Source organism: Penicillium solitum (genome assembly GCF_028829755.1).
Source record: "Penicillium solitum strain IBT 25940 chromosome Unknown utg000001l_segment0_segment0, whole genome shotgun sequence".
Taxonomy (NCBI): Eukaryota; Fungi; Ascomycota; class Eurotiomycetes; order Eurotiales; family Aspergillaceae; genus Penicillium; species Penicillium solitum.
Genome location: NW_027072121.1, coordinates 5,901,841 through 5,928,398, shown reverse-complemented (window position 1 = coordinate 5,928,398; position 26,558 = coordinate 5,901,841). Strand labels below are relative to the sequence as shown.

The 26,558-nt window shown below is 48.6% G+C and overlaps 11 protein-coding genes across 11 annotated transcripts; 5 read left to right on the top strand and 6 right to left on the bottom strand.

Annotated features, from left to right (window-relative positions):
* Window positions 1-30: 30 nt before the first annotated feature.
* On the top strand, window positions 31-2,241 carry N7455_002246 (transcription factor TFIIIB subunit BRF1; the record flags this gene model as incomplete). The annotated part of the gene is made up of 1 exon (XM_040950930.2): window positions 31-2,241. One exon carries the CDS (start codon window positions 31-33, stop codon window positions 2,239-2,241), a length of 2,211 nt encoding a protein of 736 aa, XP_040818640.2.
* A 969-nt stretch (window positions 2,242-3,210) lies between these two features.
* On the bottom strand, window positions 3,211-3,429 carry N7455_002245 (uncharacterized protein; the record flags this gene model as incomplete). Its single annotated transcript, XM_065604242.1, has 1 exon — window positions 3,211-3,429. One exon carries the CDS (start codon window positions 3,427-3,429, stop codon window positions 3,211-3,213), a length of 219 nt encoding a protein of 72 aa, XP_065462733.1.
* Window positions 3,430-4,334: 905 nt separating this feature from the next.
* N7455_002244 (uncharacterized protein) lies at window positions 4,335-5,432 on the bottom strand (the record flags this gene model as incomplete). The annotated part of the gene is made up of 1 exon (XM_040951613.2): window positions 4,335-5,432. One exon carries the CDS (start codon window positions 5,430-5,432, stop codon window positions 4,335-4,337), a length of 1,098 nt encoding a protein of 365 aa, XP_040818533.1.
* Window positions 5,433-6,101: 669 nt separating this feature from the next.
* On the bottom strand, window positions 6,102-8,312 carry glfB (uncharacterized protein). Its single transcript, XM_040951347.2, has 5 exons — window positions 8,134-8,312; window positions 7,749-8,013; window positions 7,625-7,692; window positions 6,935-7,566; window positions 6,102-6,870 (listed from the first exon to the last, which is right to left on the bottom strand). Exons 2-5 carry the CDS (start codon window positions 7,874-7,876, stop codon window positions 6,502-6,504), a joined length of 1,197 nt encoding a protein of 398 aa, XP_040817952.1. The 5' UTR covers window positions 7,877-8,013; window positions 8,134-8,312; the 3' UTR covers window positions 6,102-6,501.
* Window positions 8,313-10,370: 2,058 nt separating this feature from the next.
* N7455_002242 (protoporphyrinogen/coproporphyrinogen oxidase) lies at window positions 10,371-12,243 on the top strand (the record flags this gene model as incomplete). The annotated part of the gene is made up of 5 exons (XM_040951739.2): window positions 10,371-10,453; window positions 10,509-10,578; window positions 10,690-10,770; window positions 10,823-11,173; window positions 11,236-12,243. The coding sequence occupies 5 exons, from the start codon at window positions 10,371-10,373 to the stop codon at window positions 12,241-12,243; spliced, it is 1,593 nt and encodes a 530-aa protein (XP_040817804.1).
* A 1,528-nt stretch (window positions 12,244-13,771) lies between these two features.
* N7455_002241 (uncharacterized protein) lies at window positions 13,772-14,581 on the bottom strand (the record flags this gene model as incomplete). The annotated part of the gene is made up of 2 exons (XM_040952036.2): window positions 13,772-14,046; window positions 14,107-14,581. The coding sequence occupies 2 exons, from the start codon at window positions 14,579-14,581 to the stop codon at window positions 13,772-13,774; spliced, it is 750 nt and encodes a 249-aa protein (XP_040818094.2).
* Window positions 14,582-14,868: 287 nt separating this feature from the next.
* Window positions 14,869-17,919, top strand: N7455_002240 (PDPK1 family serine/threonine-protein kinase). The gene is made up of 2 exons (XM_040951743.2): window positions 14,869-17,368; window positions 17,424-17,919. Exons 1-2 carry the CDS (start codon window positions 15,251-15,253, stop codon window positions 17,772-17,774), a joined length of 2,469 nt encoding a protein of 822 aa, XP_040818378.2. The 5' UTR covers window positions 14,869-15,250; the 3' UTR covers window positions 17,775-17,919.
* Window positions 17,920-18,889: 970 nt separating this feature from the next.
* On the bottom strand, window positions 18,890-20,851 carry N7455_002239 (Zn(II)2Cys6 transcription factor; the record flags this gene model as incomplete). The annotated part of the gene is made up of 3 exons (XM_040950944.2): window positions 18,890-19,700; window positions 19,751-20,264; window positions 20,317-20,851. 3 exons carry the CDS (start codon window positions 20,849-20,851, stop codon window positions 18,890-18,892), a joined length of 1,860 nt encoding a protein of 619 aa, XP_040817824.2.
* Window positions 20,852-21,240: 389 nt separating this feature from the next.
* Window positions 21,241-21,666, top strand: N7455_002238 (uncharacterized protein; the record flags this gene model as incomplete). The annotated part of the gene is made up of 4 exons (XM_040951079.2): window positions 21,241-21,273; window positions 21,335-21,352; window positions 21,415-21,529; window positions 21,584-21,666. The coding sequence occupies 4 exons, from the start codon at window positions 21,241-21,243 to the stop codon at window positions 21,664-21,666; spliced, it is 249 nt and encodes an 82-aa protein (XP_040818368.1).
* A 777-nt stretch (window positions 21,667-22,443) lies between these two features.
* On the bottom strand, window positions 22,444-23,068 carry N7455_002237 (uncharacterized protein; the record flags this gene model as incomplete). Its single annotated transcript, XM_065604241.1, has 3 exons — window positions 22,444-22,674; window positions 22,723-22,885; window positions 22,950-23,068. 3 exons carry the CDS (start codon window positions 23,066-23,068, stop codon window positions 22,444-22,446), a joined length of 513 nt encoding a protein of 170 aa, XP_065462732.1.
* Window positions 23,069-25,175: 2,107 nt separating this feature from the next.
* On the top strand, window positions 25,176-25,994 carry midA (putative cell wall protein; the record flags this gene model as incomplete). The annotated part of the gene is made up of 1 exon (XM_040951477.2): window positions 25,176-25,994. The coding sequence occupies one exon, from the start codon at window positions 25,176-25,178 to the stop codon at window positions 25,992-25,994; it is 819 nt and encodes a 272-aa protein (XP_040818193.2).
* Window positions 25,995-26,558: the final 564 nt, after the last annotated feature.

The following is a 26,558-nucleotide window of genomic DNA, read 5'->3' as shown; positions in this document are numbered from 1 at the left end:
TGAAACCTCTTACTTTTCACTTCGACCAAAATGTCGGCGCCCAGATCCGGCGCGCGTCCAATCCCTCCCCGCGGGCCACGGCCTCCTGTGGGACGACTGGCCAGTCTAAAACCTCCCAACTCTACTCCTATCAATCGTCCAACTGCTATTGGACGTCCTCAACCACCCCGCCCGACAACACACCCCAAAACATCTAATTGTCCAAACCCAGGGTGCCCTGCTCCGCATATTGTCGATGACGGAGGCGTGAAGGTCTGTACAGGCTGTGGTACTGTCATCAGCGAGAACAACATTGTCTCTGAAGTCACGTTCGGTGAATCCTCGTCCGGTGCAGCTGTTGTGCAGGGATCTTTCGTCGGAGAAGATCAGACACACGTACGCAGCTATGGTCCAGGTTTCCAGCGCGGTGGCGCCATGGAGAGTCGGGAAATGACCGAACAAAACGGAAACCGATATATGCTTCAACTTTCACGGGCATTAACGATTCCAGAAAGTGCGACCAAGGCCGCCGGTCAGGTGTTTAAGCTTGCCGTGGGTCTAAACTTTATTCAAGGTCGTCGCACAAAGACGGTAGCTGCAGTTTGCTTGTACATTGCATGCCGTCGTCAAAACGGCAATACAGTCATGCTGATTGATTTCGCGGATGTGTTGATGATCAATGTCTTCAAACTTGGCCGTACATACAAGGCACTGCTCGATGAACTCCGCCTAGGCGGCAATGTCTTTCTCATGAACCCCATCGATCCTGAAAGTCTGATTTATCGTTTCGCTAAGCAGCTGGAATTCGGACCATCTCTCATGGCGGTGGCTGGAGAAGCAGTCAGGATCGTTCAACGAATGAACCGTGATTGGATGACCACCGGTCGACGCCCAGCTGGTCTCTGTGGTGCCGCGCTGATTCTTGCTGCGCGCATGAACAACTTCCGCCGAACTGTACGTGAGGTCGTCTATATCGTCAAAGTGACAGAAACCACTATCAGCCAGCGTTTGAACGAGTTCGGTTCCACCGAGAGTGGTGAATTGACGGTTGATCAATTCCGTTCGGTCCAATTAGAGAACACTCACGATCCCCCGTCCTTCACTCGCGGGCGAGAAGGTCGGAAAAGCCGCGTCAAGGGGGTGCCAGAGACCGCGGCGGAACTCGAAGATGACGACTCTCCAGCCGAAAGTGAAACAGAATCAGTGCAGCCTCCTCGTATAGATGCCGACGGTTTCGCTATTCCCAGTCTCCCTATCGACCCGGCTTTGACTGCAAATAGTCACGGTCGACGTGCATCAGTAATTGCCAAGGCAGTGAATGAAGTCGTTGAAGATATCAAAAACGAGCCGATCCACTCCAAGGGCAAAGGCAAGCGACAACCCACACCAGAACCTTCTGCCGAACAGGTTGCATCTGAAGCGGCGCTTGAGGACGAAATGCGGTCTATGCTTGCTCAAGGATCAAATATGATTGAGAGTGTTGGCTCCGACCAACCGCCACACCCCACCGTTTCCGACAGCACTGAAATTGATGCTGCCGAGTTTGAAGATGACCCCGAAGTCGCCAATTGTCTGCTCTTGCCTGCTGAAGTCGAGATCAAGGAGTCGATTTGGGTAACAGAAAACAAGGAGTACCTCCGCATTCAACAAGCAAAAGCCCTAAAGCGGGCCCTGGAAGAGTCAACTGGAGGAGGCACCCCTCGCAAGCCACGCAAGCGTCGCCGTGGCCGCCTTGGAGATGTCACTTATCTGGAGGGTGAGGGCGAAGATGGCCGCAGCTCCCGTGCCTCGACACCGGCCGAGGCTACACGTCGCATGCTGGAGCGCCGAGGTTACAGTAAAAAGATTAACTACTCTCTCCTGGACACTTTATACGGCGGCGAAGGAGGAGATGCAAAGGACGCAAAGTCACAAAGCATGAGTCGCAGCCAAAGTCGCAGCCAAAGCGTCATCTCACGGCGCAGCGCCAGCATCGAGCCAGAAGCAGCCTCACGATCCCGACGTCCAACTCCGTCAGATGCCAAGTTCGATGCCAAGTCCATCCGTCCTAGTTCTGCTGTTCCACTCCCTACCCCACCCTCCACTCAGGACGCAAAGCCAGCCATGGCCAAGGATGGCCTCTTGAATAAGATCGAGGCAGACCCCGAGGAGGACGACGACGACGAGGACGACTATGATGACGATGAGAAGGACGATGGCGTCGACGATGCATTTGCAGGCAATTACGAAAGTGACTATGATTATGGTGACGATGACGACTGAGGGTTCTGCCCTCAGAATAATTGTTTGAGCATTTGTCATGTCCTTTCTGTAGTTTTGGAGTTAATTGGGATGCGATTGTCATCCACTTGCTTTATTTGATCTTCTGTTTCGAGATGATACCATGTCTTTCACCCACATGAGCGTTGGGGTTTCTGAATTGAATTATCACATTAATATCCTACGATTGCAATTGTACCTTGCTCGGTTGTATCTATGTACTCTAGGAATGGTACTCACTAGAATTGGGCAACATGAAGCCCCTTAGATCACTATGTAATGATCATTGTCAGTATATCACACCTCCATCGTCCACCTATCCTTTAACATAAGCAAGTATTACCTGAATGATCAACTATGCCACCACTACACCGTAGCTCCTAACTAGCAAATAGCAAACCATAGCATTAATAAAACCTCATTTTTCAAACATTGGGGAGACATTAGAGGCAATGAAACATCACATACAAAGTCAGGCGTAATAAAGTCGGCATAGCTGACGGTAATCCTTTGAGGGGAGGTAGGTCACCTGGCCAGACCTCCAACGACCAATCCAGTCATCACAAATATCAAGTATCTGGCAGCGTGTTTTACCCCAACCATGAAGAACACGAGCCCTGATGTTGAACACACAGATCATCTCCAAAGGAACATGTGATAGTTCATCTCGTCTCCCGCAGTCAACCCCCCCATTGAAGAGAGTAGCGATCGAGAAATACTGTCTTCCACCGGTCAGCAGTCTCCGGGTCATTCTCTTCTTTGGCACTTATAGCCCGGATATTGGCGCGAATGTCTCCTTCGTAGGTAGTTTCATTTGATCCACGTTCCGTCGTCGAAGATGGAACTTTAGACCATGCATTCAAGACAATTTCGCGTTGAACGCAGGCTTCATCTCGCGTACTCCGTTTCTTTCATATTAGGCTTCTAACACCTTCGATGTCTTCTAGTCTTTGGATAAGGCAGCGATAACGCTCATCTCGCTCGATCGGTTTTTCTGTCCTTAGGCTGCTGACTTTTTTTCTCGAGTTCTTCGAGTCTTTTCAGGATGCTCAGCTCGTTCTGTTTTTCCATCTCACGTCCCTCCTCGAGATCTTTGAGCTTTTTGAGAGTGTCGAGCTCGTTCGATTTTCCCATCCTGCTTTTATCCTCGTACTCCTGGACATCAACCCAAGAAAAAGGCTCTATCTCCATGGTGGGTTCTGGTGCTCTCGCTTTAGGGATTCGTTAGAGGTGGGAATTAGATACGGTATGCCGTGGATGCGTAAAAGAACAGTGGAGAGGAGTTGTATGAACAGATTGGTATAAAATGAAGATAAGAATGCTTACTGCATACTGACGACTTTATTTCTCGAGATGAGGAAAGAGCTTATAACATGCGAAACCTTCTAGGATTTCTGGAAATCCTCGGTTCATAGGAGAAAAAAAGCTTGTATTTGTATTAAAATGGAATGGGAAAGTATTATATGTGAATAGGCGGGCACCTCTAAAAATATAAATTTCCCACATATCTGGTTAACATTATGCTGCATTCTATACTTTAACAATATAGAGTTATCAAGACCCCTACCACTAGTATGGGATTTGCGGCTAACTTATTGCTATTTGAAAGAAACATGCCTTTTGTGGCCACTGTTCTCAAAGTAACGAGACACAATGCCTTCAAAGCTCAGTCAAGCTACATTACCAAAACCCCCAGAATGATTTTAAACTTTTTGATTTAATGAGATAGATAGTCGTAGATAATTAACGTTCGTCAAAAGCATGTGGCGAATACTTGAAGAACTCCCAGATTACGACGCCGCCCATTTCCCATAAAAGAAAGCAAACCAAGCCACCCAAAACCCATCAAACCCTCCACTGGAGAAGAACCGAATTGGCCCAGACTGGGTCAGTCAGGCACGTGAGTCTCATAACTAAATAAGCAATAGTAAAAAGAAAAATTGAGAAAAGATGAAAAAGATGATAGAACAGTCGGAAAAAGGTCCGGGGTCGATCGCGCGGATTGGTTGGACGTCGAGTCATCATGGCGGGTCGGATCGATCGATGTTGTCGGATCGGACGGGATTGAAGGGAATTGAATGCGTATTTGGAAGAAGTTACGAATCGATCTCCATTCCCATTTCCGCGCCTCCGCTCAGTTCCTCGCGGCTTGATGCTTGAGGGTTACTGGACAGGGCTTGCTGGAGAAGTGGTACGCCAGTGTCCATGGAGTTGAAGGAGATGGGTTGTGCGTTAGGTCGGTCGGTAGCTCCGAGAGGAGCAGCGCCCTCGAATATGATGGGAGAGCTACGAAGATTTTGGAGACATGCTTCCCAGGAGGAGGCCACGAGCTGGCCTTGAGTGAGGTCTTCGCTGAAGAGATAAAAGGCAGGCGAGAGTCCAGAAGTTGGAGTGGCAGCCACAAGATAGGCGTTCAGAGCGCGGCTTTTCATGAGCATCTGGGAGTCGTGCAGGTGGGCCGAGTATTGGTTGTCGATATACTTCGTCCAGCCACGAACAGCGGGAGCCATGTCACCGTCTGTGTTGACACGCTGCCAGCCGATACCTAGGAGACGAGTGGCATCATCTACTAGAGGCTCGGCGGGTGGGGCGGGGCCCGCATTGAGAGTGCGATGCTGATCGTTGGAGCTAGGGTTGCCTAGACGTTGGCGGATCGAGGACAACGCAATATCATCCAGACCCGGTGCGGATTTATCAAGGCGCTGGGACTTGCGGCTTACGTCGGCAGCATCGGAAAGAAGCGCATTTGACCGCGAGGAAACAGGTGCAGCAGCAGCCTGTTGCACCTCAGACTCTTGCTCGTACCATGTACCGGTCTGGCTCTCGGCCGAGATCGCAAGGCCAGTCTGTGGGTTCAAAAGAACCATGCCTTCTCCATAGATGGGCTTAACCTTGGGTGTTGGCGCCACATGGTGTCCTAGAGGCGCGCTGGGAGCAACGGCCTCTTCAAAAGTGGCCTCATCACGGGACCTTTTGCGGGAGGGCTTGGGAGCCGCAGGGGCAGACGAGAAATTGAAGCTCGAGGGAATAGGCTGTGCAGAGCTATTGTTGGCAAAGACAGTGCTGGCGTTGAAGCTCCCTTGGGAGTCGAGGAAAGAGGGCTGAGAGGAGAACTGAGCGAAGGCGTGTTCCCGGGGAGGAGAGAGGACCGTAGCCGGGCCGTCCGAAAGACGATTAAGAACCATCGGGGACATGATTGCTCGAAAATGTCTTGGGTTTAAGACAAGGGGAACTGTTCTGTTAGATTAGGTGAGTAGGACACAAAGCTTTAACCACCTGTGAAGAGACAGAAGTAAGACCGAGAGGGAGGTGGAAGATGTCTCGGTAAAAGAATAAGAAGAATATATAGAGAGAGGGAGAAAGGTGGGATTGAAAGAAAAGAGAAAGAATTGGGAGGAGAAAAATGAGAAAAATGGGGGAAAGGGAACAAAAGTCGAGCGAAGTAGGAAGAGTAAGAGCGTGAGACAGGAAAGAACGATCTGAAGAAGTGGATGAATCGATGCGCGAAATGCGGAGGTACCAAGTCAAACGGTAATATACCACCAAAAAGCGGCTATCCGATCGACCGTAACGGTATTGATACATGCGCTATTAGCGGGTACCATTGGCCCATGCAGCCAAGACACCTCGGGTGGAGTCAAGTTGAATGGGTCCAGCCCAGCCACAATTGGCCTATGAGCTGGACGGAGGTGTGGCCCGGGAGAATTACATCACGTGAAATCAACAGATCACGTGTATATTTTTGGAAGAGAGCAGATCACGTGAATGAGATGATGTCATATCAGTTTCAAGTCTATTGGGTTACTATAGAGACACGAATGGTGAAAAAAAAAAATTTAAAAACATGGAGACCACAAGAACAGGTCCAAAGCAAACCGACACCAGAGCTCGTGCAAGTCTAATATCAATCAATGGTCGTAGAAAAAAAAAAGTACACCGCCAGCAACAACATTTTCATGCCACTGTATACATCACAGAAATGTGGCTGAAAAAAAAAGATTGGTAATAAAACAGCCAAAAAAGAGGCCCCTCGTTTTCCATTGCATCGTAGGGGCCCACAAAGACAAAAGCATGAGGGACAGTCTCTGTGTGTTACCGAGAGACGGAAAGAAACGGATGCCGCCACATTATTGCACTTATCCACTCGTGCTCTCATTCCGGCCCACTGAATCGGAGAATGGTTACTATGGCGTTGAACACAGGGCCGAAATTTCTGTGTTCTAATTTATAGGAGACGAAAGGCTAAGGGTCTGGCAAGTGCATTTAAGCATTGCCAGCAGTGGCACCACCAAGGTAGCCCTTGACACGGTCCACAGAGTCATTGGCGTAACTGGGAGCCATAGAGCCAACAAAGAGGAAGAACATAAGAGCGGCAGCACCGAAGACGACAAACTTGCGCTGCGCAGGGCGGTTGTTGCCATACTCAGCCCAGGCACGGCCGGCGGAGGAAGTGTACTCGCGCATCTTGTCGCCGCCAAGCTTGTACCAGACGAGACCCATCAGAGCAATGGAGTAGCCGAAAAACTGGAGGCCGGTAACGGGAGTCTGCCAGAGGAACATGGAAGCAGCGACCAACAGGATATCCTTCAGGACACCACACAGAGTCATGACCAGGGAAGAGGTCTTGCCAATCTGTAGTGTGTGTTAATAATGCTCTCCTTGAGATTGAGATCCGGAATTCTAAAGTATCACTTACCAGGAAAACGACCGAGACGTTGAGGAGGAAAGCCACAACGGCATTGAGAACCAGAAGCCAGATACCAACTGAGTAGACATGGTCCATGGTGACGTGGGGGAATTCCAAGAACAGAGCAACGGCACCGTTCATGACAGCACAGATGGGAGCGAAGTAGTACAGAGAAACCATGGGGTCCATCTTGAAGTCGGCGGAGCTGAGCAGACCTTGCACCATGACCAGACGGGTGGCCTCGAAAATGATACCACCGATCTGGAACAGGAAACCGACCATGTTGAACTTGATCTCACCGAAGGAGGCAATGACCACACCAACCACAATGATGGAGACGTTGGCCAAAACCTTCATGTTGGCCGGAGCCATACCCATACCCCAGGTTGCGAGAAGAACAGCCACGGGAGTGGTGGCCTTCAGCATTTGGATAAAGGCAACGCTGAGGTAGAGGTAGGTCATGTTACCGCAAATTAAGCTCAGACTGAACATTATACCGATGGGGACAATAGCGCGGAGGTAGACACGGCCAGTCATCTTGACCTTCTTACGGCCATCGAGGACAGTAGTGGTGCGAGCGAGGATTTGGGTCATGATAGTAGCGAAGGACAAGTGCCATGTTGTGAGGATGATAGGGAAACCTATTGAAGGGTGTGTTAGTGCCAGTTTCCCTCGCATCGTATCTCCAATCTGACTTACGGAAGTTGGCATAGTCGAGGAGGTACTTGTTGAACAGGATAACAGTGGAACTCAAAGTGATCCATGTACTATCAAGATATCAGCCATTCTGTCCGATCTGTCTGTTCCCTTTGATGTTGCTCACGTCACATAGACCGCGGGGTGGAATGTAATGCTGGGCTGCTCTGTCTTCTCCGCTGCGGGGTTGACAGTAGGCAGAGACTGTTCCCGGGGAGTCTCGCCAGAGGCGCGGACCTTCTCGCCGTCGCTCATTGTAAAAGTTTGAGATTGATCGGATAAAAAGCGCTTAAATTCAAAAGGTCGTGGCCGGGACAGGCTTCCTTGACTAAATGCGGAGGAAGCCACGGAGAAAGGTGGATAAGGAAGGCGAAATTAGAAGGAAATGATCACTAAAAATGCTCCGGAGGTTAATGAGTGTGACAAGACCAAAAAGAGAATAGCAATAAATCAAAACGAGCGTAGATGAAGAAATGATGATGAAGGTTGAAGGGATGGAATGGGGTACGTACTTCGGCAGTAATTTTTTTTTTTCGGCACCAAAGATTTAACTTCAAATTTGGAGGATTTGAAAGGGAAATTAAGAGAAGAAAAAGCAGTTGAAGGTAAATGAAAATAGACCAGAAGCCAAACACCGAAACAGCAAAGGAACAGGAACAGCAGTACGGAGTATGTAAAGAATAGATCCACTCGCCGCAAACAGAAAGTGAGAGGAGAGAGATGTATGTTTGAATGTTTGAATGCCTGGAAATTTTAGCACGTGAATTACCGTTACGTTTGTTACATCTCTTAACAAAGGCCACCTGTACTCTTCGCATACTGGTTTATTATTTGGTCTGTTCCCTTACGTAGTGGTTTTCGTTTATATACCAGTTATACCAGAACCAATACCATTTGTACTTTACTAGCTCTTAATTTTAATTTGACGAGGCCCTCTGGCCAAAACGTCCATGGGTTTGCTCGTGGCGACAAGTCTCCCCTTTTGCCTTATTCACCAATAACATCAACCTGATCATGGATCCACCGTCTCTAATCAACACTCTTATCCTTAAGTTCAATCATATTTCAACCCTAACACATACATATCTATCTATCTATCTCGTTATCTAGGTATGTCTGATAGTGATGAAAGCATCAGTGTTATTGGAATGTCCTAAGCCAACTGGTTTGAAATAGAAGACTGAAACAGCGCAGATCCAAATTAATAGTAGGGCATTACGCAAGCAGCTGTTAGCCAAGGCCCACCAGAACCCGCGTTCAGTGACCCTCTGGTCCATCCGGTCCCTTACGGGTGGAGAATGCGGCGATCCACCCTCTGAAGGCTATGCCTGACGCAATCAGGGGACCTCCCAGCCCCCCACAAGTACAATGTGCTTGGACCAGTGGTTGTGGGGGGGAAAGACCCCTAAGCTTTTGGTGTTAACGGGAGTTGGTGTTTCAAGAGGTAATAGACAATTGGTAGTGTTCTCTTGCCATTCGAGAAGTTTTTCCCTTAAGGGGGGGCGATCAATGGCAAGCACGGTTGTTTGTGCGAAGATCCTCGCTGTATTACTCTCTTGGGAGTGACAATCAGTGGAACCAGATGCCAATGCACTGAAGTTTCGTAAATCCCGTTCTTTCCTTGAGACCGCCAGATGAGACGATCAACTCTGCGGATGTTGCTCCGGCAGGATTCAAGGTGTTTCCCTTTGGGGCTGTCCTATTAAATTGACTATTTGATGCATGTGATACGCATGTGCACTGTATGTACGATGCACAAGTGGTTTACATCGTACAAGAACGACGGTATACATGGGGGGAAGTCGATGTAGATGAAACTGGAATCATCATCTCTAACAAGTCGGAATTAGCCTCACTTGTGCCAAAATCACCTTTGATGGAGGTCCATACAAACTACCGAAACACCATTGCGTACTAATTTAACCATAGCCAACAATGTGCCAATGCCTACATCGGTGGCGTTTTTAGCCTGACCACATTGGATCGAGATTCAATGGTTGCCCCTATCCATATCGCCCCTTTTTTCCTCTTTTCCAAGGGTTTTTTTATTCTTCTAGAATAATTTTCCGAGATTGGGATTGATATGATAACGGGCATTCCAGAGGGGAGACCCTGAATGTTATCCAATACCCGCCAAGGGAATTCTAATATCAAACTTACCCGCATGCGAAAGATGAATGCACATTTCATGCACTCGAGGTCCCTGCTTTTGGAGGTATCATGATAAGCTCAAAACCAATAACGGCTTTGCACTTGAATGTGATATGTTAAGTTTTTACTAGGATTACGGTGTGATGAGATGAGATTGCCTTACGCGTTCTTTGACTCCATAGTCCATACAAAGAACCACGGAGTACTCTCTTAAGATTGAGCTCTGAAGCACTGCCTCCCCCTGAGTACATTAATTGTGATTGCAATTGAGCCTGTAAATGTGATAGGAGGACCTGGTTTGTAGATAGTTTGAGAAAGAAAATCAAATTAAAAAAAAAAAAAAAAGGAAATTAAACGGCAATAAAAAACAAAAATAAAATAAACCAATATCAATACGAATCAGTAAAGCTGAAACAGGCACGTCGTCCCCACCGGATCCGTTTAACCCACAGAACCAGGTGCGTCTAGATACCCTTAGCTTGGCTGGTCACGTTGTCCTCCCACTTCCCCTTCTTCTTTGGTTCCTCCGCTTCCTTGCCCTTTATTATCCCTCCATTCCCCCTCTTAATATTCTGCAGATTCCTGCAGCTGTGCTTCTATGCTGAACGTCGCCCGCAAGACATTCAAACGAGTCCCCAGCTTTCAGGACCTCCTACAAGGCAGAATGACCCACCCCGATATGTAAGGACTAGCTCATCTATTCAAACATCCATTATCTCTAACAATTGCTTTGCAGTTCTGTTGACGTTCTCGTCATTGGTGCTGGCCCAACTGGTTTGGGTGCCGCCAAGCGTTTGAACCAGATCGTAAGTATTTATTTCTTTCCCTGAATGTTTACTGTGTCGGAGGGGCACATGTAAACAAAAAAAGGGGGGAGGGGTATCCCGGAATAAAAAAAAAACTAATTGAGTATACAGAATGGCCCCTCATGGTTGATTATCGACTCAAACGAGACCCCCGGTGGTTTGGCTTCCACTGATGTTACCCCCGAAGGTTTCGTAAGTTGCGACTTGGTCTCAATTGTGTCTACACCGCTAACTGGGTTCACAGCTGTACGATGTCGGCGGTCACGTTATCTTCTCCCACTACAAGTACTTCGATGACTGCATCAACGAGGCCCTCCCTAAGGAGGAGGATTGGTACACCCACGAGCGTATCTCCTACGTTCGCTGCCAGGAGCAATGGGTTCCCTACCCCTTCCAGAACAACATCTCCATGCTGCCCAAGGAGGAGCAGGTGAAGTGCATTGACGGCATGATTGATGCTGCTCTCGAGGCCCGCGTCTCCAACACCAAGCCCAAGGATTTCGATGAGTGGATCGTCCGCATGATGGGTACTGGTATTGCCGACCTTTTCATGAGACCCTACAACTACAAGGTCTGGGCTGTTCCCACCACCAAGGTAAGTTTGACTTGTTTTTTTTCCCCCCGGGGACTGGACCAATGCTGATCCATTATGTTTAGATGCAATGCGCTTGGCTCGGTGAGCGTGTCGCTGCCCCCAACGTCAAGGCCGTGACCACCAACGTTATCCTCAACAAGACCGCCGGTAACTGGGGTCCCAACGCTACCTTCCGTTTCCCCGCCCGCGATGGTACTGGTGGTATCTGGATTGCTGTTGCCAACACTATCCCCAAGGAGAACACCCGCTACGGCCCCAACAACAAGGTCGAGAAGGTCAACGCCTACAACAAGACCGTCACCCTCGCCGATGGCACCACCATTGGTTACGGAAAGCTGGTCTCCACCATGGCCGTCGACTACCTCGCCGAGGCTATGAACGACACTGAGCTCATGCCCCTCACCAAGCAGCTCTTCTACTCCTCCACCCACGTTATCGGTGTTGGTATCCGTGGCGCCCGTCCCGACCGCATCGGCGACAAGTGCTGGCTGTACTTCCCCGAGGATGACTGCCCATTCTACCGTGCCACCATCTTCTCCAACTACTCCCCCCACAACCAGCCCGAGGCCTCCAAGAAGCTTCCTACCCTTCAGCTCGCTGACGGCTCCAAGCCTAAGAGCACCGAGGCTCAGGACGGTCCCTACTGGTCCGTCATGTTGGAGGTTTCTGAGTCTTCCATGAAGCCCGTCAACAACGAGACCCTCCTTGCCGATTCTATCCAGGGTCTCGTCAACACCCAGATGCTCCAGCCCGGTGATGAGATTGTCTCCACCTACCACCGCCGCTTCGACCACGGTTACCCCACCCCCACCCTTGAGCGTGAGGGTGCCCTCACCCAGATTCTCCCCAAGCTCCAGGAGAAGGGTATCTGGTCCCGTGGCCGCTTCGGTAGCTGGCGCTACGAGGTCGGCAACCAGGACCACTCCTTCATGCTCGGTGTCGAGGCTGTTGACAACATTGTCAACGGTGCCGTTGAGTTGACCCTCAACTACCCCGACTTTGTCAACGGTCGCCAGAACACCGAGCGTCGCTTGGTCGACGGTGCCCAGGCTTTCGCCAAGAAGCAGTAGATAATTCCCCCTTATTTCTTTTTAACTTATCCCACCATTCTTGTCTGAAGTGAAGGGTTCTTTTTTTTTTCCTCCATTTTTTTGATACAATTGAAACGAGCTCATACCGTCATGGAAAAACTATACACGTGAGAGCATTTGAAGCGGCATCTGGAAGACGATCGATCCTTGTTGGCGTTTCATTTTGTTACTTAACACCATCCAACCCTCTTCCACCTTATCATCTACCTATTCCCTCTTCCATTAGCCGAGAGCCGGGACTTGCTTTTGATACACTTTATTAGACTGCCTTGATATGTGCGATTCCTCATTTTAAATTCATTCAGTTGACCGATGAACCTCTTTTCCGAGTAAAATGTATGTTGTACATACTCGCTTTCTCTGAAAAAGCAAGCACGTGATTCCTTTCACGTGACCCTTGTCCACATCACAGCCTCAGGCTCCTCGGCAGAAATTCTAAAAATCCAGCCAAGACATTCGAAGGACAACCTTAGAAATATCCAAACCAAGCAGATCTCACCTTACGTATATAGATGGAGTGTTTCGTGGCATTTCCCATCCAACCTTGACACCCCACCAATACCAGCGCCCGCCCCCCTCGAGTTACACTCGCCACAACGCAGATCACCAACCAGACAATCACTAACCAACACACACACCGCAAGAGCCTCTCTGTGAGCCATGTCCATTCAAAGCCCCCTGAATTGCAGACCCCTGGATTCAACATGATCCAATCTACCGGCAAGCACCGTCTCAGCGCTATTAATCACACGGAGATTTTCCGGAATACAAGACATTCAAGGTTATTATACGCGGTGGCGTAGTGGATCCGCACAGAGAACGCCGGTCAAACGTGAACCAGTCTTATCGAGTATCGAACATGTACAGTCTAAACGGTATGCAATGCAAGCAAAAGAAAAAAAGAAAAGAAAAGTCCGAGTACTCCGTAAGCCATGTCAGCAATGCAGAGTGACGTAGGCTGCGGATTTCAATATCCTCACGGGTGAGATGTGTCAATGGCGAAAAGGCACTGCCGGGGCCGCGTCAGATCTGGAGGCAGCCAGGTTTGTGGTTCTTCTCCACTGAACTATTGATAGATTTGGGTTGCCGATATCGTTGTTTCAGATATGAATTGTTTACTGACATTCTAGATCCCTTCTTTTGCATTTTAACATGAGACCTTGTAGTCTGGACCAATGCTTCGAGGGGTTATTTTTAATCTTTCTTGTGGTATGTTGGTCTGGAACATATGCGTGAGGTTGGTTCAATATCTCATATTGGGGATTAAATATTATTGTCTACTTCCATTCCCCGTTTCGTCGATCATGGGGTCTTGGGGCGAGAAACATCATACCATAAATATACAAAATTAGAGTCGACTGGGTCAATACCTTTGAAAAGCCACTGATATCAGTTTTTTTTTTAAAAAAAAAACCCCCGCTGGGACAGCTCATGGTGGACTCGAAGACGCCAAACCGCTAGAATAAAGCCACCAGTTTCAAGCATCCACGATATCTTCATATCGCTCCTAGATGACGATTTTGTTGTGAGAGCCACGGTCCTCGCCAACGCTATTGGCCGCGCTAGCAGGCGAGACTGCCCTCTCGGCCAAGACTGCCTCGTAAGACATGGTGGACGCTAGGGTTAGGTCCCGGGGTGGGACACTTGCGGTGGCCGGACTTGACGACACACCACACGACAAGAATGAAACCTGCGGCGTCGAAGCTGGCGAGTCAATGGACATTGGTGTATATATAGCATCTGTGTGGTTTGGCCGGTAGTTTTCTCCGCGACGATCTGGATCTGGCGGAGGATTGGACTGTTAGATGGAGCCGATGTTTCGATTTTCGGAGTTTGACATACCTGTTTTTTCTTCAAGAGGGGCCTTGCCGCTATGGAGTTCAAGTTCCTGCGGTGAAAGAGCAAATTTCACCTTGAGTCGCGGTGGGTCAACGGACCGGTCTGCTTGCGAGTGTATTCCAGTGGAAATTGTCAATTGTAACGAGGACTGTTGGGTTGGGATTGGGGATTTGAGGCAGAACTTCGTCACGGTAGTGTGTGGAATTGGATCTGTAGAAGCATAGCTCCTGTCTTTTGGAGAAATAGGCTCAAAACACGGGGACCCTTCTTGACTCAGGCCTGTGGTATCAAGGTCCACATCAGATTCTGAAGAGACACAGGAGCTGGGGGACGGGTCCGTCATTTCATCGCAGCTCTCGTCGTCTAGGTGCAACTGCTCGAATTCGACAGTCAGAGTATGACGGATATAGATCCGCTGAAGGTGAGATTCAACATCATTTTTCTCCAGGGCAATGATGGTTGGGGGCCGTCTGATCATGTTTTCAGGGATGGATTATTCTCAGTTGCACAGAGAGCCCTGGAGGTCCCGTATATAGAAACATCGTGTCTTAGAGGAAGTTGTGTATCTTCACAAATTAAGAAACCTCGACCAGGATATGTGGACGGGATCATATTTGGAATATCGAATGATGCTTGGTGTCTACGTAGGTATAAATTAGTAAGTTAGTAAATGCCATAAATGTTATAAATGTTATAAATGCTATAAATTAGTAAATCTGTGCAATATAAATGCTGTAAACCTATGCAATCTATCCTGTCCACTCGAAACTGGACAAATCAGATATATCCATTGCATCTCACCACCCAAAAGGATTAAAATAACCTACATATATCTCTTTTCGTACCCTGAGTCTCTGTCTCTCTAATTATCTAGGAAAAGTCCTGGAGGAAATATTAATAGTCAGAGTCAGGCTCAGCCCCTCGACACTAGACCCAATTTCTACGGAGCCTCCTGTTGATCCTTCCCCCCTCTCTCCAACGTCGACTCTCCCTCCAACACACATACCTCTCTCTTTCCCCCAACTCTTCCTCGGATCATGCATCCGCTGCGTTTCCGATAGCCTCTCTTTCGTTGACCTCTCGACCTTCCTTCCCCTCAAGCCCTCCGGCACATATCCGGTCGCGGCCAAATCACAAAATCTCCGCCATGAACGGGGATCTCAGTCTGTCCCAGACTCTGGGAGGGCTTCGGATAGCCAATCCAGACGATTCGCCTCTTCCAACGGAGGATGCGACCGCTGGGTCAACAGGCTCCAGCCCATTCGGACGGCCGGACGGTTCGGTATCAACACTACACAATCCCGCACATGACGAACACCCCTCTGTCTTTCCTCCTGCCCCCATCGAAGTCCCCGTGTCAGATGATCGTCAGACTTCATTCCCTCAAGCATCCCCCGAGGTACCACCATTGCAATCAGGCACATACCAGGCGTACTCGGCTCCACCCCTCTCAACACCTCCGAATCCCAACCGACCCCTTTCCTCCGTATACTTGAATGGCTCATCAACGTCGATCCTCCCCCGTGATAACACATATCGAATTCGAACCGATTCCGGTGCTTCATCCCAATCTGGATCTCAGGCGCGGTTAGACACACGAGGAGGATCGTCGGCATTACATGCCGGTGTTCTGGCGCGCGACAACTCCCACAGCGACCGATCCTACCGGACCACGCAGATCCCGGGCAACGGCCCGGCGGTGATGCGTCAATCGTCTCGAGCACAAGCAAGAAGTGGTGGCGCGTCTCAGATGCCGCGAACGTCCTATATGGCAGAAAACGGCCCAATGGCGAGTAGTGAGGATTGGCAAGACCGTGGCGCCGCGGTCTCCGTGAGACAGGAGGTCGACGCCAATGGCCAAACTATCTCCCGTTATATCAAGAAGGGTGTTCGAGACTTTTCGTTTGGGAACACTCTCGGTGAAGGCTCCTACAGTACAGTCGTCTTTGCAACGGATCGACAGACTTTGAAGGAATACGCGATTAAGATCCTTGACAAACGGCACATTATCAAGGAGAGAAAAGTTAAATACGTGAACATTGAGAAGGATACACTCAACCGCCTGACCGACCACCCGGGTATCGTCCGGCTATATTACACCTTCCAGGATGAGCAGTCGCTATATTTCGTGCTAGACTTGTGCAAAGGAGGAGAATTGCTCGGTGTCCTTAAACGGATGACTACATTTGACGAAGAGTGTACAAGATTCTACAGCGCCCAGATTCTTGACACGATAGACTATATGCACAAGCGTGGCGTTATCCACCGAGACCTGAAGCCAGAAAATGTGTTACTTGACAGCGGGATGCATGTCAAGATCACTGATTTCGGGACGGCAAAGATTCTCAAGACTCCCCGAGTTGATCCCAGTTCAAATGGCATTCTTCCTCTTGACTCGGCCGAGCTTACACAGGAAGAGCGAGCGAGCTCTTTTGTCGGCACTGCGGAGTATGTCAGCCCCGAGCTGCTGACCGACAAGAATGCATGCAAAGCCAGTGATCTTTGGGCTTTTGGCTGCATCATCTACCAGCTCTTGGCCGGTCGTCCACCGTTCAAGGCTGGAAACGAGTACCAGACTTTCCAGAAAATTGTGGCACTCGACTACGAGTTCCCAATTGGATTTCCGACTGTTGCGCGTGATCTTGTCGAACGTCTGCTCGTCCTAGAGCCTGCTCGGCGTCTTCAGATCGAACACATAAAAAATCATGAATTCTTTGAAGGTATCACATGGGGCTCAGATCTATGGCAACAGAAGGCACCCCGCTTGAAGGCCTATGTACCCCCCGCACGCGACCCCATCAAGCTCAATGACAGTAAAAATGGGGAGAGTCAACCTCCAGTCGTCTCCACTGCCCCCATGAACGCACCAAATGCCAGTTCCCGCCACCTTCCACGAGTGGTAACCGAGCTACCCCCGCCGAGTCAGCTCGATATTGAATGGTCGCCAGTACTAAGCAAAACCAACGAGCGGATTTTGAAATTGGGTAATTTGGTTGTTCTGTCTTCCGCTGCTTCACACAGCCCGACGTCTAAGAACAGCAGTGGCGAGTTTGAGGCACCCAGGAAGTTCTCTCGTTTCTTCTCGGGAAGCGCCACAAAGAAACGACAGCGGTTGGTGATGGTCACATCATCCGGACGGGTCATTCTAGCCGCGTCGGGTGGTGATGACAAGAAAATCAAGCTTGAGATTCCCCTGCTTGTTCCGGGGACAAGCTACAGAAGTACGACGGATTCTAAAGGAATTTCATCCTGGATCGTGGACACGGTATGTAGTTCATCCTTTTATCAGTCGAAGGGACCCATCTAACGAAACTCCACAGAGGGAGAAACATTACGTTTTCGAGGATCCCAAGCCATCATCAAGCAACATCGGCGCCACAGCGGTCCAAGTACAAGAATGGCTCGACGCATTGGACAGGTCCCGGGAGATGGCATCACAGCAACAAAGTGCCGGCTTCTCCGACGATGCATTCCGCGACCTTTCCTCTGGTTTTCCTAGTCCCGCCAATACACTAGACCGCTCCTCTGACCTGCAGAAAGATGATAGAGGCCCACCATCATCGGGTCGGAATCACCTAGTGAAACAGCAAACCGGTGACACTGAGTCAACGAAAGGAAGGAAACGATTCAGCAAGCGTCATTCGAAGAATGGGCTTGCTGCGGTGTTCTAGTGACATCTAATACGAACTACGGATCTTGCGATCCGTCTATACATCCCTGCTAAATTGCCTTTTGGAGTTGTTGGTATCAAACCGACTTTCCTATACTACCTTACTTCCTTACCTCGCCCCTCATCATCTCATCGTTTGAATACGGACCACCCCGTCCACCTGTCTCCCCAGCTCTCTTTTTTTCATTTCTTTTCCATGCACGGGCATTCTTACAAAGATGGGATGTCATCCCAGCATATCGGTTATCCTACCTTTTGCATATTCCAGTGACAAGCGTGTTCTTCTGTTTGTTTGTGTTCTTGGGGAAACATGTTTCTTACATTTAGATTTGGAAGGGAGCGCATACTTTGTTCTTTTTCATTGCCTGACTGCCTATTTCAGACTACCGATTTTCCTTCTTGTCGTTTGCTATGTCGTCCGCTGTTATATATCCCTGATTTGGCCTGAAGCATCACACATCGAGAGTTTTTCCGTTCGACTCTTTTTTACTTCTTTGTTCCCGAGGCCCCTGTTCCTGGTAAGCCATCAGGGTTTATTGAGGTTGACTCGTGTTCATTATCCTTGAAAAATATGAAATCAAGGCCTATACACCCGTGTCCTCATTTCCCTCCTCTTTCTCTTATATATCCTGATGTCTTTTAGGGCAAATTCGGACAAAAGAATACTTTCCTTACTTTGATATCATCATCTTTCTCATTGCGTCTATTGTCTTCCTCGACTTCCCTGCTTCCTTGCAGTGGCATCTTGGTCTAACCTCATTTTCATTGATTTCTTCTCTCACCTCATTCTTGGAATTCCATCACTTGCCTCTCACCTTGGTATACACTTTCGCCTCGCCTCTTTCTTTTTTCTTGCTCTTCTTCTGCCCTAGGCCGAGAAATGATATACCCGATTTTCCTATTCACAAATCATTATTCTACCGTCTGTCTCCCTACAATCCTTATATAACTTGAGATTCATAATGAAATACCGGGTATCCCAAGCAAAGTGATCTTAAATCATATACTAATTGACAGGTATATATAGGTAGGTAGATACAAGTAGACATTAGTCGTAAAGGCGAGAGACCCATCTAGGGTGAACATCCATATATATCTCCATTGTTTCCCCCAAAATTAAATGAACAACCAGTCGAGGCGCGTATGATCCAGCTCCTCGATCCAGTCAAACTCAAGATCGTAATCATTATTATCATAGCCCTGCTCACCGGAAACATTCTGACGCTCACGGCGCTTGAGATCCTGTTTCTGCCACATGAGACGCAGAACCCAAGCAGCATTGCGGACATTAACACTCGTCAGGGCCTCATAGAGCGAGGCAAGTTTTTCAAGAATAAGACCCCGCTGCGAAGGACGACATTCCGCGCCAGCGATGAAAGTGGGCCAGATGAGGCATTTGAAGTGGGGGTCCGAATTGGGGATGAGGCAGATTTGCGTTATGAGGTTTGTGGCGATGAGTCGGTGGTCGAGCGGGAGACTGACGTCTGTCCAGGGGGGCGAGAAGCCTTCTCTGGCGCGTGAGAGGACGCGGCTTGTGTAGAGGTAGACGGCGTCTTGGTAGGAGGTTGCGAGTGCGAGACGGTAGGTTAAGTTCGGGATGAAGAAGACGTTTTGCATTTCTTGACTCCAGGCTATTGGGTCGAAGTTGCGGATTCCCTGAAGGAGGCTTGCGAATGAGTCTAGGGTCAAGGGCTGGCCGGGTTGGATTGGGATTGGCAGCGCTGTTGGTTGGGGTGTTATGGCGGCGACTTCGGGGTCTGGGTACCAGAGGGCGTGGACGAAGAAAATTACTTCTAGGAGATAGGCGGGACATCCGACCCAAGAGTTTTCTTCGAGACGTTTGAGGATCTCTGGACCCATGGATGACGAGTAGAAGGGCTTCGAGAGTGCGCCTGGGCGAGCTAAAGTTGATCCCATGATTTCCATTCTGTATGGTCAGCAAGAAGTTTTCGTTATAAGCAGAGACCTGACTCTTACATTAAACACCCGTCAAGAGCAAAAGCGTCCAGGTCGTCGAGGATTCCTTGTCCCGGACCATTTTCAGGTCGGTCCTTGAGAAGCTTCTTCGCGCCCTCGACATGGTAACTCCAGGCCCCGCTGCCGGACTCAAATATGTCTAAGAAGGCAAGCAAGATGATGGCAGCTAAGGTCCTGCCATCATGTTGCATCGTCGGGTTATGGAGATCCATAGACAATTGGCGAAGGGCGCGCTGTTTGTACTCCAAGAAATGATGATATGCCTGCGAAGTGGGTTTTCGAGAACTTGCCGGTGCCACAATATCTTCAATCTCCTCTGCTGACATCGAGAGATTGCCTGATGACCATGGTTCGACAGATGAGTCCGATTCCGATACCAGGGAGAAATGAAGAGCCCCAAGAGCAGCGATGCTGCTAGCGAGAACAGGTGAATGACCGACTAGCGCAGTAAGATCTCGGAACGGATTTTTGTGTTGGGAGTAGAGGGCGAAGTCGTTGACCATATATTGATTATCTTAAGAGTAATTGTCAGCGGAGTCACGGATAATGCATTCGGGAAGTCTTACAGTGATGTACGTAGTACCTTGAGAACTGGCTGAGATCTTTGAGCAGTGGATCTACCAGTCCCCATGGGGTTGGAGTATAGTCGGCAGGAGGAGTACTTCGAGGAATATGAACAACTGCGGTGTCCTGTTCCTCGGTTGAATTGACCCCCAACTGCGCAATTTCTCCCCCCAGTGTTGAATTCTCCGCCTCAAAAACCCATCCATCGGTATCCGGACTAGGTTGATTCCCAGAGCTGTGCGATTCGGCATCGGATGAGGATTCAGCGATAGAGAAAAAGTTGAATCCGCTGCTCACCGGAGTCGAATCATATGTCTCGGCAGCTGGCTGGCGCTTTGGCTTGCTAGGCGGTACTTCCACGTCATCAAAGCTGCGGCCCATCATCTTTCCTCGACTAGCCACTCCACCCTTGACCCAAACAAGCGGTTTCTGGTACCCCAGACATTCTTTCCCCGCATCTCGACACTTCCGACAGGTGGGTTGGCCATTGTCGCATATTATGCGACGTCGTCGGCAGGTATAGCAACCTTTGGTCATTCTCTGGGCGTTGTGAGAGAAACGCAGTTTCTTAACTGGATAGCGAATAACTGAACCACTTGTGAAGTTTGTTCAGCGCCACTCGCCATCATCGGTTATGGTCAGGATTTGGAGGCAGGATGTTGACAAAGACACACGACCATTTCTAGTCGTTTAATAAGTGACTCTGTCGAGAAATACCCTAAAAACAAGTTGTAAATCCGTCATGCTACCCGTTCTCGGGGATGATTCAGGAAAGCTTCGCTCGCGGGGCCCGCGGGGAGGATGACTAAGAAAGACTTCCGATGATCGAGACCCCCAGGACTATCCAGGTTTCTTCCTTAACCTTCGACTTGCTTTTCCATATCAACACTTGGAATCCCATGGTCGAATATTAGAAGAACTGCAAGATGGTTTTGCATCTCTTGCTCCGAAGTATGGAGGTTAGTGCTTTTGCGTTCGCCGTTCGCCACTCCGAGCTTCACTAACATTGTTCCTTCTTAGGTCTGGCTCACTGTTCGAGTACGTTGCTTCAACAATGATATGTTTGTGCTTGCGCTTGCAATCTAATATCATCTACACAGCTCCTTCGAAGTCCGATCTTCCATCGTATGGTGGGCCGAGTTCACCAGAAAGTTCAACATATTAGGTACGGGGTGCCTCCGGAGGAGCAGGGAGGCACCAAACTTGAGGGACAAGGTATGCTTCATACCAATACTTGGTGCAATATTGTGTCTGACCTGTTCTGGTTAGATTTCGAGTACAGGAAATTCCTTAACCATTTCAAGGAAGAACTGAAGGACCAGATGAAGGGAAACCCGCGGAACAAATTTTAATACCCTGGCGCTTGTTTGATAAGGAAACTGATGATACCCACATTGAATATGACACATAGTATATGTTTTCCCCCACCCCTTTTGCAAATCTGGACTATTGCTTCTTATCATCATTTTGGCGCTTATGTTGGCACTGGGTATACAGTGGGATGCACTATCGCACTCCCTAGAATGCATCCCTTGTTTCATCCGGAGAGTGAACTTGATTTGAATCATTGACTTGCCCCTTCTACTATTCCCAACTGTTTATATATACAGTCTGGCTGGGATTCAATAACTGGGGCATATATATTGGGTTTCGATATTGTTCTCAAAGCTGGGAACTGTGATGCATTCTTATGCTTGCCCTTCTTTAGGTATTAAAACACGGGGTAATCCCTAGAAGTTCTCTGTCTATCAAGTCAACCTATTCAGGTAGACAAGTACCTCCCAGATAGGTAAATGTCCACAGAATTTACTGAGTGGCCCAACTGCGCAATGCGATGCTCCCAAAAACATCCCCAACTTGAAAGTATCTAGCTCAAATTTTGCAATGTTATGAAATAGCACGCGGACAGATACTGCAGTTACAAATATTGATCTACCACTTCATATTTGATATCAATTTCCTCTGAATCGTTAGGACCCTTTAACTTTACATTGCTGCAGGACAAAAACCGCCATGCATATCATTAACCCTCAGAGTAACGAACAAAAAGAGTACAATTGCTATTAACTCTATCACTTCGAACCATCTTTACCAGTCTAACCTGACTTCCAAATACCAAAGCAAACTGATCATGCTGAAGCCGAGCCCTTCCTCCGAGGAACCACATTCGACCGGGTTCTCATAAATCGCACCCGGACCATCTCAACCAAATCATACACTCTAATCTGAACCCGTTGGAGGACCGTTGCTCTGGCGGGCCTCCAAAAGATCTTTTGTGTATCCCGGGGACTGGTCCGCAGGAACATGACCTCGACCACCTGCAACTTTCCGCTACTTGGGCTCTGACTTTGAGCCCCCTTCTATTTCTTTTCGATATTGGTGAAAGCAACGAACCTGCGTCTACCAACGCGCTCGGTGTCTAGCCATTCCAACTGGTTTTCGTTGCCGAAGAACGTCACGGAGAGCATCTTTCCAATGATATCCAAATAATCTTCGTTGTCCAACTCATAGGAGGGATCAGCATTGGAATTCGTGATGTTCTTGAGGTTCCTGATTGCCGTATCAGACAGACTAGTTCACGTTAGTATTCGTTACAAAATTGGGTTGAATGCACATCATTTGGAATGGTACTTACTGAACGACAATATGTGTAAAATTTGAGACATCGTAATACTTGAATTTCTTTTCACATTGAACCTCGAGGGCAGGAAGCGAGGCTGTGACGATCTCTGGAGAAGAGCGTGTCTCAGCCATGTTTTCTTTTGTAAGGCTTGGGGTGGTGGAACTTGCTTGTCGAAGGGGTGATCGGGTAAACTGGGTGTGGAATGGACTCGGATCGCGTATGTTAAATTTTGAATATGCTGAAAGCGCTGGATGCTGAATGAGGAACGCTGAATATGCTGTAGATATGCTGAATGGAACTGGGTACCATGCAAGTTGTATGCAAGGTTGCTGTTGAAGTCAAGTTGAAATGCTAGACAGGAGGATGGATATATTTATCTTCAGAGCTGCTGAGGAGCAAAATGGAAGAACAAAGGACAAGATACTCTATTCCTGGGAAAATGAAATAAAGAAGTCATTCGCCTTGAAACAAACAAAGTCCCTTATTTCTACCTCACTGAATGGCTATTATGGGAGATTTGCCCTCTGTTGTCTTCTGCGAGGAATCAAAGCTTCCACTTGTTTTGGCCACAAAGCAAGATCCATATATAAGGTCTCTTCCCAACTTTCTATTTATACAGTGCTACAAGAGATGTTCTAGAAGTAGACGCTCTGTTTCCATTGTGTTCACCCCTTTGCTGTCGATATTTCAAAAATAGGAACATCAGACAGCTTCTTATCGACTGCGCCTGCTCTTTATATACCAACAGAAGGAACTGCTTTGCATCTAAAATGTTTAATAGGTCCCAGCTATAGCAAATTGGCGGTGGCTTTTGCTACTCTCACAGAGGTAATGTTGGATATCCGAACAATCTCGAGATTTCCAAATGCCCTCGTCAAAGGCCGAATCATTATCTCGCCAACTCAATACATAGTAAAAGTCATACTCTATTACACTATTAACATTAGAGCTACGGAGTACATAGAGTGTGGAGAAGATGTGGGCGGATGTGACGGATATTAGGAAAGCGAGGCAGATCGCTCCGGTTGCTCCGTGAATAAGGCAAGGATTCATTCATCCCGTAGGTATCAGTAGTCATAAATGGTAATACTTAATACTTTGTTGAACTAATTTTTACTATCCTCCGTACATTCCCCTCATATCTATGCAGTAGATGCGTAATGCTGAGATTGACTGGTCTATTGATGCCTGTCAGAACGGGGATCAGAACAAAGCCGCTCATATGCTAGGATAGTTTCCGGGAGACGTGCAATTTTATTCCTACAAAAGAAACAGCGAAGGGCAAGACTAAAAGAGAAAGGTATCCTTCGGAAGAGAGGTCTATATCGAATCTTCTCAAAGTCTTCTTGACCAGTAAGCAGACCCTAAGGTTCCAGAAGAGGCGGGAACCCCGAAATGCAGGCTGTCAGCGGCACGCCACATGGACCAATTGGGGCTAGGGTCGAAGGAATCCAAATTTTAGGTCAACTCCGGCTGTGTCGGCTTTTTTATGAAACTAGGAGTCAAAGGGGGGCATCCAGGTACCCGAAAGATTAGTGCTACATGACACAACACAGAAATCCCTGCAGCCCAGGTATTTTGTAAGAAGATGTCAACCATTCATTAGGCGACTTGCGGTAACAGCTGGGTAGTATTTATGCAAGATGTCATTCGGCGGCTTTATGCCCATGCCAATAAGATGGAAGATCAGAGGCAGATCATGGGAGATGTGCTAAATATGGAGCCGGAAGCGAGGGGTACGTCGTCACACATGTTTCGCCCACATGTTCAGAGTTTTCCCTCTCTTAATCTCCAGGGTTATATAGGTATGTAGGTCATTTAACCCACTCATTAACTGGCTGTATTCGGTATAAGGCGTCCCATTCTACTTCGTATCTCCCATTCTATTCAACTTGATCATTTACAACATTAAAAAAATCCCCAAACTTAAATCTAAAATAAAACACTTTGTAAGCCCAATTGGGTCAAATGTCCAGGCGACCCATCCTAACGTGTTTTCTATTGGACCACCAGCCAATCAGAGCGGCAGATTCCTCGGCGCGTGGATATAATCTGAGACTAGTGGGACCTAATTAGGACTAGTGACTTCCAAAGTTCGGGACAAACAACACTACCTAAGGTTCGCCATTTCGCTTTGACTCCTTTTTCATTTTCCTTGCTTACTCTTCTTTATCACATCTCTTGACTTCGGGTCAAATTCTTTCGTTACTCTTGTACTCAACGTTCGTTATCCCAACCATGCGTCTCTCCAGCCTATCGTTCTTCATCCAGGCTCTGCTGTTGACTGCGGTCGCAGCCCAGAGTGCTGTTGTCTCCAACATCGTGTCGGATGTCACAAGTCAGACCACTTCGTCCTCCACTTCCGAAGCGCCTGAAACCACATCGACGACTTCATCATCCTCCTCCACAACCTCTGAAGAGACTTCTACGGAACCAACTACCACCGCCGAGCCTACTACCACCACGACTTCTTCCACCTCTACCGAGCCTACTACCGCCGATTCTACCACCGAGCCTACCACTTCAGCAGAGCCCTCCTCAACTTCGGAGCCCACCGTCCCTGCAACCACTTCCAATACTGAGCCCACCTCCGCGACAAGTGCCGGTAGCGATAGCACCACTTCGTCCCAGAGCACCACCACCACCCAGACCCCGGTCACGAAGACCATCACCTCATACGCGACCAGCGATGGATCCACTATCGCCAACGTGATGACCACCACCTCCACCCCCGTTGCCGGGACCAGCTCCCCTTCTCTTAACGGCGACAAGAGCTCCGGCTCTAGCGGTGTGTCTTCTTCGGACAAGAAGATCATCATCGGTGTCGTGGTGGGTGTCGGCGGTGCCATCATTATCGGTGCTCTGGGCTTGGTCTTCTGGAGAATCCAGAAGAAGCGCAACGAGCAATACGGCGATGAGGACGATCTGATGGGCGGCACTGCTGTGGGCTCCGGTCCTCGCGAGAAGGCCCCCAGCCCATCTGGCAACACCCCCTTCAAGAACACACTAGACCAGTATCACAACCCTGGTCCTGTCAACGCGGCATCTAACTTCTAAGCGTACTGCGTTGACTCGACACTCGTCGAAGTGTAAATCTTGTACGATCTTCATGCTTTTCTCGGGCGCTATGGACAGGGTATGCGAGCTCACGGTTGCGTTTTTCTTCGGTTGCAAAATTGCTTTTTCCTTTTCGGGTGTTTTCACACCCACCCTCCGTTCATTATAGATTGAATACCTGTGCATTCATTTGAGCGTTTTTTTCTTCGGCAACCACCACATTCCTTTTTTTTTTTTCGTGATCGCGACTCTCGATCCCTGCGCGACTGACAAAAATTGCGGCACTACCTCCCTGTTATGTCTGTTATCTACTTTTGACCTTTGATTCCCCGTATCTAAGCGCTTCGTGTTCTCCTGTGGCGAACTCCATTGTGCCTTGACCAATCTTCTATTCTTTTACCTTTTGCAGCATCAGACGTCACAGATTGTATAGTGTTGATAGATGCGTGCTGCAAAGGTACCTTTTATCTTGATCTGTTCTGATCTGTATGTATGTAATTCAAGGCAAATGAATCCAATCAGCAAAGCAATCCACAGTATTCAACCGTTATATCCTAGCAAATT